Genomic DNA, 19600 nt, shown 5'->3' on the forward strand with positions numbered 1-19600 from the left:
TTCCTCAAAGCTAAGACTGCAGGAAGTGATACATTTTAGGGTTAAATCAGGTTTGTTGTGGTGGTTTGTTTCAGTTGACTGAGATTCAGGACTAGTTAATCGTGATTTGATAGTTTACAGAGAATCAGTACTTGTTAAACAACTGTTCAGTGTGTCATTAAAATGACTCTTGTAGTTCAGTGTGTCATTAAAATGGCCATGTATAGTCAAACTACTAGTGTAACTTAAGTCACTGCTCACACTTGTAGAGGTGTATGTCAACAAGGGCATCACACACTGACACATCATTAGTATATGTATGTATTATAATGTTTTAATGTGTCATGTATTCATATATCATATTGTATGGATTGCTGTTTAACAGTAAATCTGAATCTGAGTGAGCTGTTTGTTTGCTAGCCTATCTCCTTGTGTGGTATTTCAGCCATTTGTGCGCCTCTGCGGAGACTTTAGTAGTTTTTGTTTTGCCGCGTAAGCTTATCAGGGATGTATTATGTGGAGAGAAGTGAAATTCCTCTCGGTAGAGCAGTTAAAGTTGAAGTGAGCTGTATTTTTAGAGCTAGGCTGGACACAGGCACGTTGAGCATGCTGTAGGGCCAGTGTTGAGAAGTGTTTCATCAAGTTGGCAGGAGAGGATCAGGGAGACTAAAAGTGACCGATTGATAGCTGAGGACAATGAACCTTTCACTCAAAGACAACCCTCGTCCATCGCCTCCAAAACACTCCAGTGCTGCAGCAAGGAAATGTCCAAGACTGTCCAGAAAGGAAGACAAATGTCCACCATCTAACCAGAGTAATAAAATACATCAAGTTACTACTCCCATGTTTAGGATCTTGTCCCTAAAGAAAAAATGGAACTAATCCTAAACTCAAAAGAACAAATGGAACTAATCTTAAACTCAGTTTAATTTACCTGACTGTCATCATAGAAGGCAGTGAACATCCAGCATCAATCCAGCAATCATAGGAAAACGATTCTCTCTGTATTCGCTGCTGTTTGTTGTTCCACATTTAGCTTGCCAACTTACTGTTATCATTCCTTCCCTAAAGATGGAATTGGAGTTACAAACACCCATTTTTTCTCCAGATGTAACAGGGGAACCACAGTTTGCACTCTCTCTATGTTTAAGAAGGCATCAGCATCAGTGAATCCCCAGAGCCAAGTGCATAGCAAAGCTTTTAGCCGTTGAGGAACCATTAGATCTCTCATTTTGTTTTCCAAACACTCTCTAGAGTAGTAACGTTGTGCTCAAATGTATTAACAATTCAAAGGAGAAACAAATACAAATCTGAGATCTGATTAGAGGATGTCGCGAGAGACTAATTGTTATTCTTCACTTGTGTCTTGCTCATCTAATTCTCACAATTACCATAATCAAGAATCAGTGCGATGTGTGATTGGGTGTTGAGGTAATTTAAACTCGATTAATAGGATAATGTAGACCCAGACATGCAAGATTGGTCAGTTGGTTGTCAAACTGAGCAGATTATATAGCCTTGGTTTAATTGCTGGATGCATTGTCATACAAAGTCATGGATTTACTGATAAGACCAAATTTGCTGATTCATTAATCCATCATTTGTCCCATTATCCAGTCTTATTCTTCTGCATCATATTGAATAATAACAAAAAAAACTTTCTACTATAATTTGCTTATTAGAAATAGTACACTAACACTAGACTAGTACACTGAACTCGTAAGATTCTGAATTCTGGTCAGAGGCAGAGATGAGGTTATGTAAGAATATGGTGTCAAATGCATGTTATGCTTGACAATTTATGCATTGTGAACTGACACCGTCCACATTGATTGACACCCCGGGTAAAAAATAGGTGTTAAAATCATCTTTTTTTAAATAAAAAAAAAATAAGGAATTCAATCTTGAAGTCTAGCAGTCTAGTAAAACCTCATGAAGGAATTAATATAAAAAATAGTCACAGTATAGCACAGGATGCAACATATGTCACCCAGTCTAAGTATATAATCAATTTTGAAATATATCTAATTACGTAATCAATGTTACAGTTTTTTCTGAATGCTTAAACACAACTGTGATTCTTATAGCACAATTTCTAAAACTATTAATACTTATAGCAAAACTACTCACTGAGTTCGCAAAACTAAAAGCACAAACACTGCTTTGCACTCAGTTTGCAATTTTGTAACACACACTTTGCACAACTGTAGGCACAATTCACTGCACTTACACTATTTTGCCAACTCTCTGGCACACTTTCTCATGTGAAAACTGTTTTAGATAATTAGTTCACTTTGCAATCAGCCTAAGCACTATAAATAAGCCACAGGTAATGTACAATGGGTACAATGGAGGGAACAGGAAGAGTGAGAAGAGAAAGAAATAGCCCTTTTACAGCAAAAAAAACAGTCTCATGTGGGGATATTGTCATCTCAGGCCAGGATACGTCATTCCAGAATATATTTTTCCCGGTGCCTTGGACTAGGACATTGCATGTGATGTAGACAGAATTTTGAGAGAGACGACCCGATGTAGACTGATTTGTTTTGTCTCAGTGAAATTGCTATTTTGTGTTTTGACTTGGAAAAACAGACGTGTGTTTGTTTTGATGTATGTAAATAAACACCAATACTTACAGTAAAGTTTGGATCCCTGTATGTTTACAGAACTATGACAAAAGTATGACCTCAAACTGACATAGTCTACCTTGTGCACAGAGAAAGCAAAAGCCAGATGTGTTTTTTATTCAGACCATCAGTGTGTAGTTGGCACATTGTGTGCTTATTATTGTGATGGCTTGTGTTTACTGTTTGATACGAAAACACCATTTTTACGAAGGTGTGAAGAGTTAAGCAAGGTGTGTTGGCTTTTGCAAGAGAACTACGATGTTTTGCTGATTGGGTGAGAGGTTTTGCCATTTGTGTGTAGAGTTTTGCAAAAAAATCCATAGTTACAAAAAATGTGCTTAAGCAATCAGAAAAAACTGTAATCTCACAACATGTCTCAGCGTCATCAATACTGTCAGCTGGTCATCCTCTTTAGGTTCTATAAGTGTCTTACTGGTATAAATCACCAAAGTCTCAAACCCACTTTAATGGATCTTTTTGAAAAAATATTGTTTGCAGTCGCCCTACTTTCCTAACATGTGCGCAGCCCCAACTTGTGTGTCATTGATGAAACTGTTGCTGGGCTACTTCCTCAGGGGCTATCGGCTGTGAAGATGATACACGCCACTGAACCATATAAAATCATTGAGTTTGCTTATACATAAAAAGATGCAATCTGTGTCAACAAGGTTTTTATGAGTAACCTTGCAGTAATTGCTGGGAAGGTTGCTATTACAAGTGCATTAACTAGGACAGAGACAGGGACCATCCTCAAGGCAAACCATGCACTAAGTAATTAAAGGGTCTGAAAACATAACACACTTTCTGAGTATGTATGTAAATGATTTGAAATAAGATTTGGAAAAGACACTCTGATAAGTTATGTTTGAGTTTGCTCTGAACGGATAATGAAAGGGGAGCCATGTTGTTTAGCCCAGAGTATGTGGACAGAAGAGTTCATTAAAACGGCAAGTGTTGTTGCAGGCGGCGGAGGCCCCACAGCATTGACTGATTTAGACGCAGTGGGACATTAAACAAGTACAAAATGAAGTGCTGCGATGGAACTGGTCATGTGACTGGCCGGCCCCGTTAATTACTTCTGGTCCCGGATAAAAGTTGCAGAGACTTTGAAAGCCGAATCATTCCTCAAATGAAGGCAATTATGCAGAGGTTCACCCAAACCAACAGATCACGCCGGACAGCTCACTGGGCAGAAAAGGCCCACAGTCCTTTAGACCTTCACTGGCCATATGCTGTTTCCCACTTTTGATGAAGAACTCCTGCCTAACTGTTGTAGCAGGTGCTTATGGCACAAATTATTTTGTTTCATTGGCAGCACTGGAGAACAGAAAACAGAGAACCATGGAGGATGAGGATGGAGAGAGGATGGAGGGGGGGGGGGGGGGTAAAAAAAGAAAGAGAGAAAAAGGGGGTGTATGGCGGAGGATATGAGCTGTTTCCATGGTTACCATCTCCCTCTCGCAGCCTAGCAGAACTGTGTCATTATCCTGTGCTATGGGTGAGGGTTGAGTGAGGCTGCCGTCTGCGGAGCAGTTTCCTTTCCAAGCCTGTCCATGCATTTTATATGCACTTGCTTGCTTGCTCGCTACCTCCACAAATTCGCCCTGCGATTCAGCCGCCTCTGACTCCAACCACCGACTCTGTTTGCTGTCGTTTTCGTTCTGGAGAGTTGCAGTTTGTCTCCTGGCAAACACTAAATATCCAGGAAAAAAAATAAAACGTGTGGCATTGTCACAGAGTGTTTTTTTTTTCTCGTTCTTTTTCATATAAGAATAGTTTTAGTATAATGCATCTGCTGTGAAGCCTCTAATTATCTGCAGTGCATACAACTGAATAATCAATGGCACTGTAATGAAAAGCTCATTTATTGAAAAAAGAAGTGCAATGATCCTTTCTTTGTTGTCAATAACATCATACAAAAAAGCAATCATGTTCTGCTCAAGTTGAACAAACACAAATAATCTCACTCACTATGCTTACTTGAGTGTGCGTGTGTGTGTGTGTGTGTGTGTGTGTGCGCGTGCGCGTGCGTGCATGTTAGTGAGTGACCGTATGAGTGTTTGTGGGTGTGTGAGTGTTTGTGTGTGCATTCACGTGTGCAGGTGCATGCATGCGTGGAAGGTTCACATCAATCATATAAATTACACACTCTTTGTAAATAATTGCACCCTTAAAGCAATATTATCCATGATTGTGTGAAGTCATCCTTGGACTGCTTATAGGCCATCCCAGAAATGAGGATGAACGTTCAGTAAAGTGGGTTGTGAGTCAGTGCCTCCCAGCTTTTCTTCATATTCAGCATCCAGCATCACCGGGTGTCCACAAAAAACCCCGCGAGTCACTCCAGAGAGGCTGTACAGGAGACAAAAATCATTAGGTCTCAGATCTGAGCATTACAAACGGGGAAGCATGCCACACAACACACAAACAAACACACACAAATAAATGCTCGGCTGAATGTCTGCAGTGAAAATAATGTGGCTTTCAATATAACTGTTGTGAGATCAATGGCTGCTTATTGGGGGGAGAGGAGGCATTTGGCAGGCTCTGAAGCAGGCGTCCTAATCAGTGTCTCTTGTTTTTGTTCACAGCGCCCAACACGGCACCATATGGGAGCACGGGGAGCGCCGGCGTCCTGCTGTCCTGCCGATACCTGATCCTGGTGCTGTCCTGCGTCGTCACTGTTTACTAGTCCACAGACGGCAGCGCCGCACCGCACCGCGTCGCTTTGCGCCGGCCACACACAAAATGACTGTAAAGGAAATGCCCTCCAGCGATTTCACCAATCTGTGCTGATTGCCGGGCCTAATCTGGTAGAGTTTGTTCAAAAGCAGCGTGGGATATAATCAGCGTTACTTGTTTTGGGGATGGTCATTTTTTGCTTTTGTTTTTGTTTCTTTTGTTTGTTTGTTTGTTTGTCTGTTTGTTTTCTGTTTTTGATTTAGATTTTCAGTTTTCTTCCTCTGGAATTATATCCATTGTAAATAGTTACAAAATTGTTTTTGGTTGGTTTTTTCGCATATTTTTCTGATTACCCACTTTGTGAATCAGTTCACATTGTCACCCCCTCAAAGCAACAATCCTAGCCATACTTTTCCACCGATGGAGGAATGGCTGCTAATTGGCTCCGTGTTTGTGTAAGAGACTGGGAAGAGGGACTCAGTGCGCCAGAGCATCGTTTGCATACTAATGTCAACACTGTCACCTAGGTCCTCGTATTCATTTAAACCAAACCATTAAGCAGCCACTGACCTTCACCTCCGAAGCCTCTGACCCCAGAATAACACCTTACATCCAGCTTGATCTGGGAGAGGCCTCCCGTTTCCTTTCTTTTCTTTTTCCCCTCACGTTTGAGTTTAGTCAAATGGCATCGTGGGTAATTTTGTTATTCTGAATCTTCTGACACAATATCCCAGGTCGATTGCGGTTTGGGTAGTATTGTGTCTGAAGATGTGTGTGAATGAATGAATGAATGAATGAATGAATGAATGAAACAGAGAGGTAGAAGCAAACAGATGACTAGACGTGTGAGAGTGTTATTGCTGAGAGTGGGACCATACAGGTATGAACACTTAATGAGTCTCTAATGGATTCTTAGAACATTGCAGCATCAGCAAAATGCTCCTTTCTGAAAGCTTGAGGAAGCAGGACAAAAACAGAGGCAGAAGTCACACTAAACAGGCTGAATGCACCACTGGCTATCTGTTTAAGCGCCAATCCCTACGATCCAGAGTATTACTTTTTTATTTCCTTTTTATCCATCCAGAATTTAATTATGAACTCAGAATGAGAGAGAGAGAGAGACAAAGAGTCTGCCAGCAGCAAAATCCTATCCGTGCCAAAAAAAGTTAAAGCCAGTGTGGAGATATTGTCGTTTAACTCCGAAAACAGATTGCTGTGTCACTCTCTTTCCTCCTGCTCCATTCATAAAGGACAAACAGAATCAGTGTTTAAACCATTACCTGAGTGGAAAAGAATAGGATCACATGGGTTGTTCACAAGAATGAATTATGTGTTAGATTATGAAAGAGTATTCTCCTGGCCTATTTGTCTCCTTCAGAAAGCACATGCACTGTAAAATATTAGCACACTCGACATAAATCAGTCAAACAGGATGAGCTGACAGGGTTAGGTTATGCCAACATGTAGTGTCAATTTTGTGTAATAAACTTGACACTTCACATTGACATAACTTATTCTAAACAACAGAATTACTTGACTGAGTTCTTTTGAGTTTGCTAATCTTCCTTTACAGTACGGGATTATGTTACTAGTGTTCTCAGAGTGATTGGGGGGGGGGGGGGGGATTTGACCAGTATTTATTGTGACTGAATATATCACCATGTCTGCTGTTATTGTAAGTTATTTTAATTTTGTTTCAAAGCTATGAGGGATTTTACTTTAAATAAAATTATCAGTATGTTTCATTTGTTTGTTTGTGAAGAGATTTATGATAGGTTTTTGCAATATATTCTGTTTGTTTATACAGTAAATATGACATAATAGATATGGAGGGAGGGGGAAACATTGTTCAATAACCTCATTTAAAAAGCATTAACACACATCGAACAAAAATGTGAAATGATTATCAAATGAGAGAAGTACAGTAAGACATAGTTTACAATGTTTGTCTGTTATTTTAGATGCCATAAATGCAGTTGGTTCTTGTCAAATAAATAGATGAAAATGAAGAAAAAAAAATATTTGTAATCCAATTATCTACTTTTTGAAAACTCAGAGGATGTGAACCAGTAACATACTGTAGAAATGAGTCACTTGTGTGTATATTTGAAGGCAGTAGAATTCATTTTTTATCTAACCTGTAGAAGCCAGGGGTAAGCTTTAGTATGACCTCGACATTCCTACACACTCGCTGTGTGGGTGACGATGTGCAGAAAATATGGTTGTCCTGCATGTCAAATTAATGTCTTTTAAAGGTGGCCAATTATCACAAGACGATATTTTAACCAGTTTCAGGAATGTTATGATGACGCGATTTCATTACATCACTGGGAATGTACTTACCATGTATTGCATAATAATGGTTTTCTGTTTCACCTACTTCTGTTGAGTATAACTGTGTAACAAAATATTGTGAGACTGTTTTAAACCTGGCACAGTGGTGACTGCACCGTAGAATGGGGTCTGTGTTCTCAACACCTATGTTAATGGCTTTCTATGAGTATAAATGTTGTTTCGTTGTGAATGAACCCATGTTTACCCTGTGAGTATTAGAGTTGACAGATCTATACAGACGCAGCATATATTTGCATAAAAAAGACATCTTAATCAACTCTGTGTTGTGCAATATATTAATACAGCCTAATTCATCCACTAACTTCACCTGTAGCAACAGATTAAACTCATAAGAAGAAATTCATTCAAAGCATTTGTATTAAAATGGCATTTTCGAGGTGAATGTCTTTGCTGAGCTTCACGGTCTTTTGCAGACACCAGTGTGCCACCACTATGTTTGTTTGGGGTGTTTGTATGCTACACCTATGACCTTTTTACGAAGCTTTTAATCAGTAACATTTGGGATGGAATTTGATGAAGGGGCTTTTACTGGGCTAAGTTTGACGTTTCTTTAGCCTTTATATTGCTTGACTGAATTCCCCCGAGACTTTAAAATAGTAAAGTGTACACAAAATTTCAAAGTTGCTTGACCTGTTGTGCTGACCCCCCTTTTTCTAAGCAAAATAACCAATCAGAGAGGTTTATTTTTCCCTGCTTATCAAATAGAAGCCATATTGCATCAGCAGTGGTCTTCCCCCTTACGAAGCGAAAAAGGTTCTCTGCCTGGGTTATCATTAGCAGCCTTTTAAATCCTCCACTGTCTGATAAGGGGTGTTTAAATGCTCTTTTAATTATGACTGGCCCGTGCCCCAGTGTTGGACGGGAGGGCGTCCGAGGCGGAATTAGAGGAAACACTAGGACCCTCTCTGACCTCACCTGAAACGACGCTAATCACTTGGACTCATGGTCAGTGCTCTGAATGAGGACTAGACGTCTGATGTTTCCTTTTTCTCGTTGCTTAATTACCAAGCAAAGATCAAACCTGAGTCTACATGGGGAACATGTACTGTATTGAATGTGCCTTTAAAGTATTTGAGAAGTTAAATACCATCTTCAAGCCTCATGTTGAAACTCATTATTTTGTGTGTGTGTGTTACATTTAAAAGATCTGCTCATTGTATTAACGTGAATGTCCTCAAGTGAGTGTGATTTCCATACAGATCAAACATATACGTTTAATTATGCATGGTATACAGTTAACTCATACTTCATCATTTGATTTGTGTGTTGCTAGTATTGGACAAGTTCATCTTGCGTTAATGATGGATTTCTTTTTTATTGCTACTCAAACATTTATGTTCATAAACAGATCCAATCCTGTCTCACCATTGAGGAAAACAGACAGGATACAGCCCAAAGACACAGTTGATCACAGCTGATGTTTGAGAAATTAAATGTGACCGAAAATATATATATATAGTTTCTCATGTCGATGCATGTTTGCTTTTTAACTGAGCCTAAGTTCTCCTTAATTATCTCCAACCTGTCCAAGCATCTAACAACTAACCTCAGAGATTCTAAGCTGATGTTACGATACAGAAACTTTGCACAGTGCCAAGACTTACAAATGTTTGGCCACTCAATGCTGTATACCTTCCTCAACAGTCATTGAAATTTAATAAACGAATATTTTGATATTTTAAAAAAGAAAAAACAAAACCAATCCAAATGCACTAGGGAAAAGACCATATCTGGTTCAGAAGCGTGAGCTGCAGTCAGTGATTCATGCCCGCCCATCGTCCTCCTGTAGATTATTTCTGTTCATTGGGACACACACACTTTTACTGGTGTGGTGACGATAACGGAGAACATTCGCATCGCTGCTGCCCATTCTTCTCCTCAGACGCGCTCGCCAAAACAGACACTCTGCCAACGGTTAATTTCCTGTTGTCGAGACGTATATGATGTATGCCATTTGCTAGCTAGGACAAGGTGGGGGTACATTACCATGATTAAAATCCTCTCAAGCCATTCTCTCTCTCTTTCTTCTCTCCCTCTCTCTCTTCTCTCTCCATCTCTCTATTCTCTCTCCATCTCTCTTCTCTCTCCCTCTCTCCATCTCTCTCTCAGTCTCTCACCTTGCCTTGTTCATTACCAAGGCATCTCTCACAAAGTCAAAAGGGGGAGAGCGGTGAGGTGAGGTCAGGAGCGTTGACTCCTCCGGACCCACGCCCGCGGCTCCTAAAAGCCTTCCTGTGCCTTTGTAAGTGTTTTTGCCAAGGGTGTTTGGAGGGGGCAGGGGTGGCTGCCTCCACAGCTCTCAGTGATCCAGGAGCACTCTGCGGAGCTCATGGGAGCTTTGTTTTTATTTCTTTTTTCTCAAACTATTTAAATAACACGCGAAATCAGACTCCACGATACGCCATGACATTTGTCATTCTGCAGGGTGCGAAGCTTTCTTCTCTGTCTACCTACCTATATAGCCACCCACTCTCTCTTAACGCTCTAAACGTGTTTAACATTTGAAAGCTCCATGTAGTCATGTAGATTTGCAAAACAAGCGCCATTGTGTGCACTTGCTGCAAGCTTGGTGTTAAGTTATTAACATTGATCATTAACTTTAAGAGAAAATGTCACATGAATGTGTTTTAATTATTTTATCAGGAAGTTTACACCCACCGCCTCTACACACACACACACACACACACACACACACACACACCACCACCACGGCCCCCACCACCCACATTCCCATCTTCCATCACACACACACACACACACACACTGCCAACCTGAGAACACAGAGCTCTTATAAGGCTCCCTATTTAGTGTTAACATGGCCCTCAGTATTCCCAGTGAGCTGGAAAATAAGTTTGCTAAGCAATGGTGCAGACTGACGCAATTCAAAATATTTAACAGAACAGTTTAATCCTGTCCTCTGTTCTCCTCTCCTCTCCTCGCTGCAGGCAAATGTACAGCACATAGGGCCAGTTTGTTTATTGTACGACAAGTTCAGCTGTCAGCATACAACATGCTCTAAATCAGATTCAGTCAGTTGGGAGAGGTCCAATGCAAGGAGAAATCACGATCGCGCGACTGGCAGCAAATTGAGTCTTGTTCTTTGATAATGTACAATGAGGCAACCGAGATCCATTCCACTTTTAATGTATTGACTGTCATCCGAGCATCAGAGCTTAACTTATTGTTGCCGTTCAGTATGATCATGTGTTTATTTGAGGGGAAATAATCAATAGCCTTCAGACTGACTAATCCGCAAGACCATGTAGTATTACAAGTTTACAATGAGCGACATTTGTTATTAGTTCAGCCATGTTTCATCCTTTCTCGTTGTTGTGGATCAATTCATGTGTTTTTTTTGTTTTGTTTTGTTTTTTTTGGAAAATGTATTAATTTATTTTTTCTCTTTCACTACAAGTCAAGGCTTCCTTAAGTAATGTGATTGGACGGTAATGGAAAGACACATTTTTCTTTTGGTTATTTTTCTTTTTTTCATTTAAATCATCATGCTGAAAAAATCTGTGATGAGAAATTTTAAATGGTTATCTTTACTCAAATGTGTATGGAGGTCCTAGCCACCAGGGATATATAGTTGTATATTTATAGGCTTTAGATCACTGGAATGACATATATGGCTTTAAGTGGCATTGATATATATTGATATTTGTCAAACAAAACAAAAAAAGAATAAAAGAAAATTCATATACTTTAATTACTTTAAAGCTTACATTGTGTATAGCACGTATGCAAGTTCACTTTCATCATGTTTGATGTCATTTTGTAGCAGTGGTTTGATACTAATAAATGGACGTTGATGATGGACCGTTGGAATGTTTTTTGTCTGGTCATTTCAGCACATTGCTACCACTGTACACAAACATGTTGACTTGTTATACCTTTTCAAAAAGAAACTGCCTGTTAGTCACGGCCCCTTGACAGGTCAACAGAAATATTCTCCCTGCCATAGAATTTTTACTCCATTTCATGTGAGTGTTTTTGTTCCTTTTTTATATATATATTTTCTGGGGCTTATAATAGGCCCTATCTCCACACAGTGATTTTTTCCTTGAAGTGAGTGAATAACCAGAGAAGAGATTTTATTGCTTTCGGTACAATGGAGTTTATTACAACACCTTATCATGGAATCAACAGGGAAGCACACTTTCTCTTTGCACCGACACAGACATTCTAGAGCAGTGGTCGCCAACCCGTCGATCGCGATCGACCTGTAGATCTTTAGGACTTGCTCAGTAGATCCCGAGAATAACAGGAAAAATAAAAACAGTCAACAAATTCACGCATGTTCGCCAGCGTTTTAGGGCCTAAATTTCAGTGCGGGATTGCGGGTATATCAAATAATTTATTCAAAACCCGCAACTCTAGCAATCATAATGCGAGAAATTCCTGCACATATTTTAAGTTAATCTAATACTGGAGCAGCGTGAATGTGGGACCGGACGGACCAACTTCTGACTTGAACCGAACGTAACCCCATTCAGACACACACGCGCACAGCACCACTTTGCAGGTGCGCTCTCTCTCTCTCTCGCAACAGGACTTGTCACCGCTGAAGTCAAATGATGCTGCTTCTACATCAACTGCTAACTGACAGAAAAAGAAAACGAAAGTATAGCGATCAGGAACCGTCAGGAATTTGTTCTACATTTGAATGTAATTGATTACGGACGTGCACAGACAGCTACACACGAAGCGGATTTTAGGCCTAGGCAGGTTACTTTCACTTTCTAGAGTGCGCATTCATTACGTGAAATATGCTTCATACCAAAATAGCGATCAAACATTATTTATCATGATGTGCTCACAAACACTTACTCCAATTAAAAAATCAAAACCAAAATCATGCAAGTAAAGACTGTTAAGTGTTGTTATCTCATTGACGCCTGTATAAGGGGGTGGAGGATGTGATATTTTTGACCTGATACATTTGCCTAAATAAAAGGCCTTAAATTGGAAGTATTTTAGTTTTGACTCTCTTTTGATGCTTCATGGTAGATCTTGCCTTTGTTCAGGGCGAGGTCAGGGATCTTGGGCTCAAAAAGGTTGGTGACCACTGTTCTAGAGCTTTCTCTCAACCAAACATTCAGCTCTTGGTGAGGGGTTTATATAAAGGACATTAAAGAAAAACACTTAATTGTGATCACTTATCATTTCAATATTAGTGGGTACACTTAATGTATCAAATGATTCTATCGACATATAAGTAAAAGGAATGGATTAGAGGGAACTGAACATGTACTATGCATTATGAATGCAGATAGACATATCTTCTGTAAGCTGTACAATTAGACAGTACATAAATCATCATGCTATATATGTAGTAATGTATATCACAATAAACAATATATAGTATAATTACCTTTACACTTTAGCATGTTATCAGTTATGTTATGAATATACACAGTAAAATTGACAGTGTTATTAAGTGTTAATTTTTCAGAGACATATTTTTCAGTGTTCATTAGTGTTAATTAGTGTAACTTCGGGAGTTGTTTGAACAAACATGTACACCGACGGTGTAATTAAAACTCACAACCTAGTGTTTTAAGTGGGTGTGAATGTACGAACTCTGGGGTGGAGTCATTTACACTTCCGGTCCTTCAGTTGAGATTTTTGAAAAGAAGATGGACGCCATTGAAGTACATCGTGGGATAGTAAAAGGTAAATTCATTTGTTCCCTATACTTCTATAAGCTAGCATGAAAACTACGACAAATACACAATTAAGTAATGTCCCATCACAGGTATATGTTTTCATACCAACGTGTTTTACCTACTATGAAATATTGGTGACGTTAGCTTGGTCGCTAGCTAGTAGCAAGGTCGCTAGCACTAGCTAGCTCAGAAAATTATTGGTAAAACATCCAGCAAGCTAACATAACTTCGGTGGGTTATAACCTTATCAAATTGAAATGGTTAAGTTTATGTTAATTTATAATACTTAAACTGTAAACTGACATTAATATAATATTGGAGTCGACAACGTCTTAAAGTCCTTTCTGAAATTCGAAAAGACGGTTGGAATTTGAATACCCACTGAGGGAATAGCTCTAACATGCTAACGTAGCCTAGCTGATTAACATTAGTTACAGCCAGAACTCCACTGTTCATAGCGATCTAACGTTAGTGTGCTGCCAAATGCTCACCTGGCACAAATGGATCTGTTGACTGACTAATTATAACAGTCTGTCGACTCATTGACGTTTGGTTGAACTGAACACTATTGCTGGGTTATAAAAAATTGCTGCTAGCTAACATTAGCTGAGACCACGAGGGCATTCGTTTAACTGTTAGGCATTTGTAGCAAACAGAGGTGTAAGGTAACCGTTAGCCTGGTTGGTTTGGTGCAGTCTCCATTCTCTGTATGGCACTGGTATTCGTTTCTGTTAGAGTCTGTTGGCTTTATTTGGGTTAGATCAATTTCTTTGTTTCCTAACTTATAAAGGGTGCAGGTAAGCCAAGGAGTATAGAAGTTAGCTAGCTGATACTAATTTTAGATATTTGTAGAAATTGTGGTTCAATAGCTTGCAAGCACGTTCATAAGGATATTCAGCCCATCAGGCATAACGTTACAGCTGAGCAGAGTAAGAAATGTTTATTCTCTGAAATTATGAGCAGTTTTTTTATGGATATGGTAAAATGTAGACGAGTTTACTGCCTAATGAAATTATTTAAGTTATTACCAGTCATGTTGCTTAAAAAGTAGGGATTATATGAACATATTTTAAGACAAAACACTTGAAACATTTTTGAAACATTTGGTAACCTGTGGTAAATAATGTCAGAATAAAGTTTAGAAGTCCTTTGCTGGTTAGTTGATATACTGCTGATAGTCAAATCATTGTTGTTCTTGTATTGATGTAATCATTTTCTTTGTTTTAACAGGGTCAGCAAAATGCTCATCAATGTCCAGTACCATGGAGAAAAAAGTACCTCAAACTGCTGCCTGGTTTTTCCTTTCAAAGTTAAATTCGAGAAGGTGAGGTTTTATGTGGTTTAGCCAAAGTCCTTTTAGGCAAGTCCCTCCACTCGGCAGCCATATTGCAACGCTTTTTTTTCTTTCTTTTTTCTAGCTTGTTTAGACTATGAATCAGCCTGACCTTAGGCATGTTTCTTAATGATTTCACACGCACACTTTGTATCCTGGCTGGAGTTAATGCAGATCCTTATGATCCTTTTTAAGAAATACATTTGAAATCAATCAAAGTTCAAAATCCCTGTGCACAGCCCTTTTGCAGGTGCTGATGGTGTGCAGTATAACTATTAAAAAGTCAAAAACTAGTATAAATCGCACACTGGAGGGTATATTTTGTTGACTTTATTTGGCGTGAAGGCTTTAGGTACACGTTCAAACCTGATGAAGAAAATTGTAAAATGTGTTGTTCACGCCAAATAAAGTGGTTATGGTTAAAAAAAAAAAAAAAGATTTTGTCACCCTTTAGTTGAATTAAGTGAAATAAAATCGGAGACCGAATTTCTTAAAGCAGCCCTTTAAGATTCCAATTTTTTTTTTCTTGTTCTTCAAACAAGGCACATCAATCCACTGGTGCAAAAGAAGAGAACACCTCTGCCATAGGAGATTCAGCAGAAAAAGGCCAAACAGGTGAGCATTTAAAATTAAAATATCACTAGGAGAAATCCTTGTCTGTCTCGTCTCCAAAATGCAGAAGCCTGGCTTTGTGTTCCGGTAGTGTCAAATCAGTGGGCACATTCAATCTTGCAGCTCTGCACAGATCTGGCTGAACGTAAAGTATGTTTATTAGATTCAGTCAGATCTGCTTGCAGATCCAGTGCTGCAAGATCAAAATCCCACTGATTTCATGCTACTGGAACACGAAGCCAAGCAATTTGCTTCCTTCAGATACAGGTCTTGTTATAATCTCTCTGTACACTTAGGTAGAGACCCTCATCACACAACCACAGAAGTGTAATTATATTTTGAGCACTATCAGTGGTATTAAATAGCATTTGTTTTTTGACGTTCTAGCTGCCCCCTTAGCTTTCTTGTTTGTACTCTGGATTTACACTAGAGGGTGCATGTAAGTTTTCTCTTTACAAGTGTATCACTGTTATTGTTTCTTTTTTTACGCATAGATGGTCCAGGAGGTTCTGGAGAAGAGTTAAATGGGAGAGGAAATAATGGAGGAGTATAGTAGAGCACCTTGACACACTGTACAAGAAGGCATCTTCTGAATATCCTGGTCCATGGGTATGTTTTGTTTTGAATAAATTAATCTAATTGTATACAACAGTTAGGTCCAGTCAAACTATTAACTCTTTTCTGACTGAACGAGAGGGATTCCATGGGTGGGGTTATCTCAGGACATCCCTACTCAGACTTTTCAGTGGTAGTGCCATTTTTACATTGATCCAATGTTATCATTCCATTCATTCAAAGTGAGAGAACATTGTAACATAACATCACAATTGACTGTTTGAGTGAGAAAAATAGAGTGCATGTAATAGGGTGAATAATGTAATGTGAAATAAAATGAAAAATCATTATTGTGCACATATAGCCTCACACAACCTGCCTGCAGAGTGACAAGAAAACCCTAAATTAATGTATTTTAATCCAGGTATTAGGTAGTAGAATTGCTGTGTAAAAACAATATTGAACTGGTGATTGTGGGGTTGATAAATGCTATAAGGTAGAACCTTAGCTGTAGGGATATCTATTACCAACTACACAGTGGCTCCATTTTCAAAAAACTCCTGAAGACCCAGCTCTTTAGAGAACATCTCCTCTCATAGCACTACTTACAACAAGTCTTGCTGATCCTAGTACTTACCACCTGTCTTGAACTGACACTCAACTGTTTAAAAACAGCACTCACTGATGCACTTATTCTTACTGTACTCTACTGTTTTTAAATTGTCCTAAAATTGTTGAGAGAATTGCTTTAAAACTTAAACTGCTACCATGTTAGTCGCTTTGGTTAAAAATGTGTTAGCCTAATGTAATGTAATATTACTTAAGCAAATGTTAGTGGCAAGAAGCGTTAAGTCTATATTTTATCCATAATCCATGTTTAATCACTCTTCCATTTTATAGCTTGTAATGTTGTCTGAATATATCTAATATAATTTTCCTATTGTTTTTAGGATACCAGTACGAAGTCAAGGAAAAAGATATGCACTCGGCATTGTGACTGTTTCCTAATCTCAGGGATCCTTACTCCACCAATGGCTATGTAAGATTTTACTCATTTCCATTTAAGGTTATATATAATAATAATGTTCAACTATTGATCTGGATTATCATAGTTCTTGCCCACATTATTTTGCAGGAACACTTCTACGATGCTGGAAGAGGGACGAGCTATCTGGCATGGCGCCTAAAGCAACGAGTGTCGCAGCGTTTGGTCAAGAACAGCTCGGGAGCCTTGGAATACATGAACACCATGAGCTTTAGAGTTTCTTTAGAGTAGACTTTCTAATGAGGAGACACAGCACTCAAAAAATCCTCCATAGAAATGCATGGGGTTAGTTTGTAACGTATGGTGTTGTCTACATATATCACACCCCCCTCCGTGGCAAAACGTGGACATGTAAATACATTGAGCCAATCATGTGGTGTGTTGTGAAGACATTGGCACAATCAATCATGTGTTGTGATCTTGCCGCTGGAGCAAGATTGGTGTTGTGAAGCCTGCCGAAAGTGCCCAAAATGCGTTGCAATATGGCTGCTGAGTGGAGGGACTTGCCTAAAAGGACTTTGGGTATACCCACATGTAACATCACTTCATGGTGCATTATCTGTCTTGCTTATGGAAAATTGGCCCATTATTGCACATCTCTAGTAATAGGTTTGAAGCAAAACACAAGTTTGTGAAATTGTAAAAAACTCTTGATTATATTGTTTTATTTCTTGTTTATGAAATGTTTACTCAGTGTTGCAGAGCATTTTCATGCATATGTGGTTATGGATTGTGAGGAACATTGTTTTATTGTTAAAGTCAATGATTTGTATGAGTATAAGGCCTTTGCTCAACAAAATGCTTATGGACCAAACTTTGACATATATATTGTACCTCTGCACATTGATTTGAGCCATATCATGGCAAATGTTAATAAAAAAAGAAAAGTAATTAATTTGCTGTGGTTTGTTTAATATGTTTATTTTGATAAATATATGGCTCTAGAAATGAATTAATTACTCCAATAGAGTTAATTATGAATCACTGATGGAGTTAATGATACACTCCAATAGAGTTAATTTTAACTCTGATAGAGTTAATTATGAAACACTAGGCTAGTGTTAATACGGCAACACTATGGCAAGTGTTATTTTAACACTGATGAGTGAGGATTATATAAACTCTGGAATAGTGTTAAAATTAACACCCATAGAGTAAAATTAACACTGGCCGATTTACTGTGTATATTGGTCTATTATGTGTTAGTATAAAGTGTTGCTGCATAGTTCTGATTGGCCGATCAATGTGCTTGCTGGTCAGTTATTTTCAAGTCACTGATCACTGAAGGGAATAATTGACTACTTTAGGCTCCTGATTGCCCTGTCTGGATTTGTTTTACAATAATGACCAGCCAGCAAAGCAATGACCCTTACTCTTGATGCATGTTATTACATAGTACTAGGCCTTATACTCGTGTTATAACACTTGATTACACAGCTCTGTAGAATACATGATTGTCTTTATTTCTGACCAACTGCATCTCTAAAGGTCATCTGTTTTTGTTGAATGGTATGGTGTTGTAATGGAATGTTGAATGTTATGCAGATCATTTACATTCTGTCAAAGTTAGGCAAGGGATAATGTATGGAACTCCGTCATTATTGGGAAGATAAGTCCCGACAGGGCGAACCGGACCTCAATGCACCAGTGGACTACTGGCGGAGTGATATGAAAGATGTAAATCAGAAGCACAAATATGTATGACAAATATCCATGTGCAACAAGGATCATATGAGCAAGATGAGTTGAGAGACGCTGGTAGTGCAACTCGTTTGGCATGTCCCCTCCCTCACTACTAACGTTTGGCATCACTAATGTCTTGTCCCACCATGCATCTGAGATGGACTATGAGCATTAATCCTGCCTGGACAAATGGATGACTTGGCACTCTTTATTGGAACATTTTGGCGAAAAGTATTAAGCTTTATGAATCCACACAAACACACACACACACACACACACACACACACGCACACACACACACACATACGCACGCACACACACACACACATACACAAACACACCTACACACACACACACACACAAAATTTACAACTATGAACTTCAACAGTGTGTTTACCAAATCACCCTTTGATATAATTGCTGAGGCAAAATGTGAAGCAGATTGAGAGCCGAGGTCTTTGAAGAGCGGAAACGAGCTCTAATGACTTATCTCAGGGAGATGAGTTCTATGATCCTGAACAACTATAATCCGGCTGGAGCACCAGTAATATCACATACCCTTTTTCCTTCCATTTCAGATTGGTGCCAAATTGCGCCAATATTTTGTGGAGTAGCGATTCATCTAATAAGGTTTAATGGCGCTGCGATGTGACAATATGACTCTCTTTTTGTGCAATTTGGTGTTGGTAATGACAATGCACAGTACCAGGCCCATGATGCCAAATGGACAGGAACCCTTTTAGATGACACATTTGTTAGCACTGAAGCCATTCATTGAAGCCACTCTTCATTCCTCTTCTCCCTCTTTCCTTATCTTTGATCTCGGTGGGACATAATAGGCCAGACAAATACTGTAGACAAAATTTGACAAAAAGTAAATTCACTTCATTGTCATCGGCCGTGTTGTTCAGTACATAGTCGATTGGAGTGTGTCTCCTATCTAGACATGGATGTTCTTCTGTCAGATTCTGGACATAGGAAAGTGTACACACATAGTGTACAAATGAACCTTGATTGATTTAATAACCATGCAGTCATTTGGAAGAGATTGATTTTGTTG

General features: G+C 39.0%; 1 protein-coding gene and 1 long non-coding RNA gene across 3 annotated transcripts in view; both read left to right on the plus strand.

Annotated features, from left to right (window-relative positions):
• negr1 (neuronal growth regulator 1) overlaps window positions 1–11057 on the plus strand; it is a 114459-nt gene extending 103402 nt beyond the window's left edge. For both annotated transcript variants that reach the window (XM_042057120.1, XM_042057121.1), the window contains one exon: window positions 5198–11057. In XM_042057120.1, coding sequence (XP_041913054.1) covers window positions 5198–5298 — 101 coding nt within the window. In that variant the 3' untranslated portion in view covers window positions 5299–11057. The remainder of the gene's footprint in view (window positions 1–5197) is intronic.
• A 2004-nt stretch (window positions 11058–13061) lies between these two features.
• LOC121677973 lies at window positions 13062–17752 on the plus strand. The gene is made up of 6 exons (XR_006021121.1): window positions 13062–13319; window positions 14543–14636; window positions 15188–15260; window positions 15752–15866; window positions 16763–16851; window positions 16948–17752. It is a non-coding gene; the product is annotated as an uncharacterized LOC121677973 (long non-coding RNA).
• Window positions 17753–19600: the final 1848 nt, after the last annotated feature.

This window comes from Alosa sapidissima, chromosome 12 (genome assembly GCF_018492685.1).
Source record: "Alosa sapidissima isolate fAloSap1 chromosome 12, fAloSap1.pri, whole genome shotgun sequence".
In the NCBI taxonomy this organism is placed as follows: Eukaryota; Metazoa; Chordata; class Actinopteri; order Clupeiformes; family Clupeidae; genus Alosa; species Alosa sapidissima.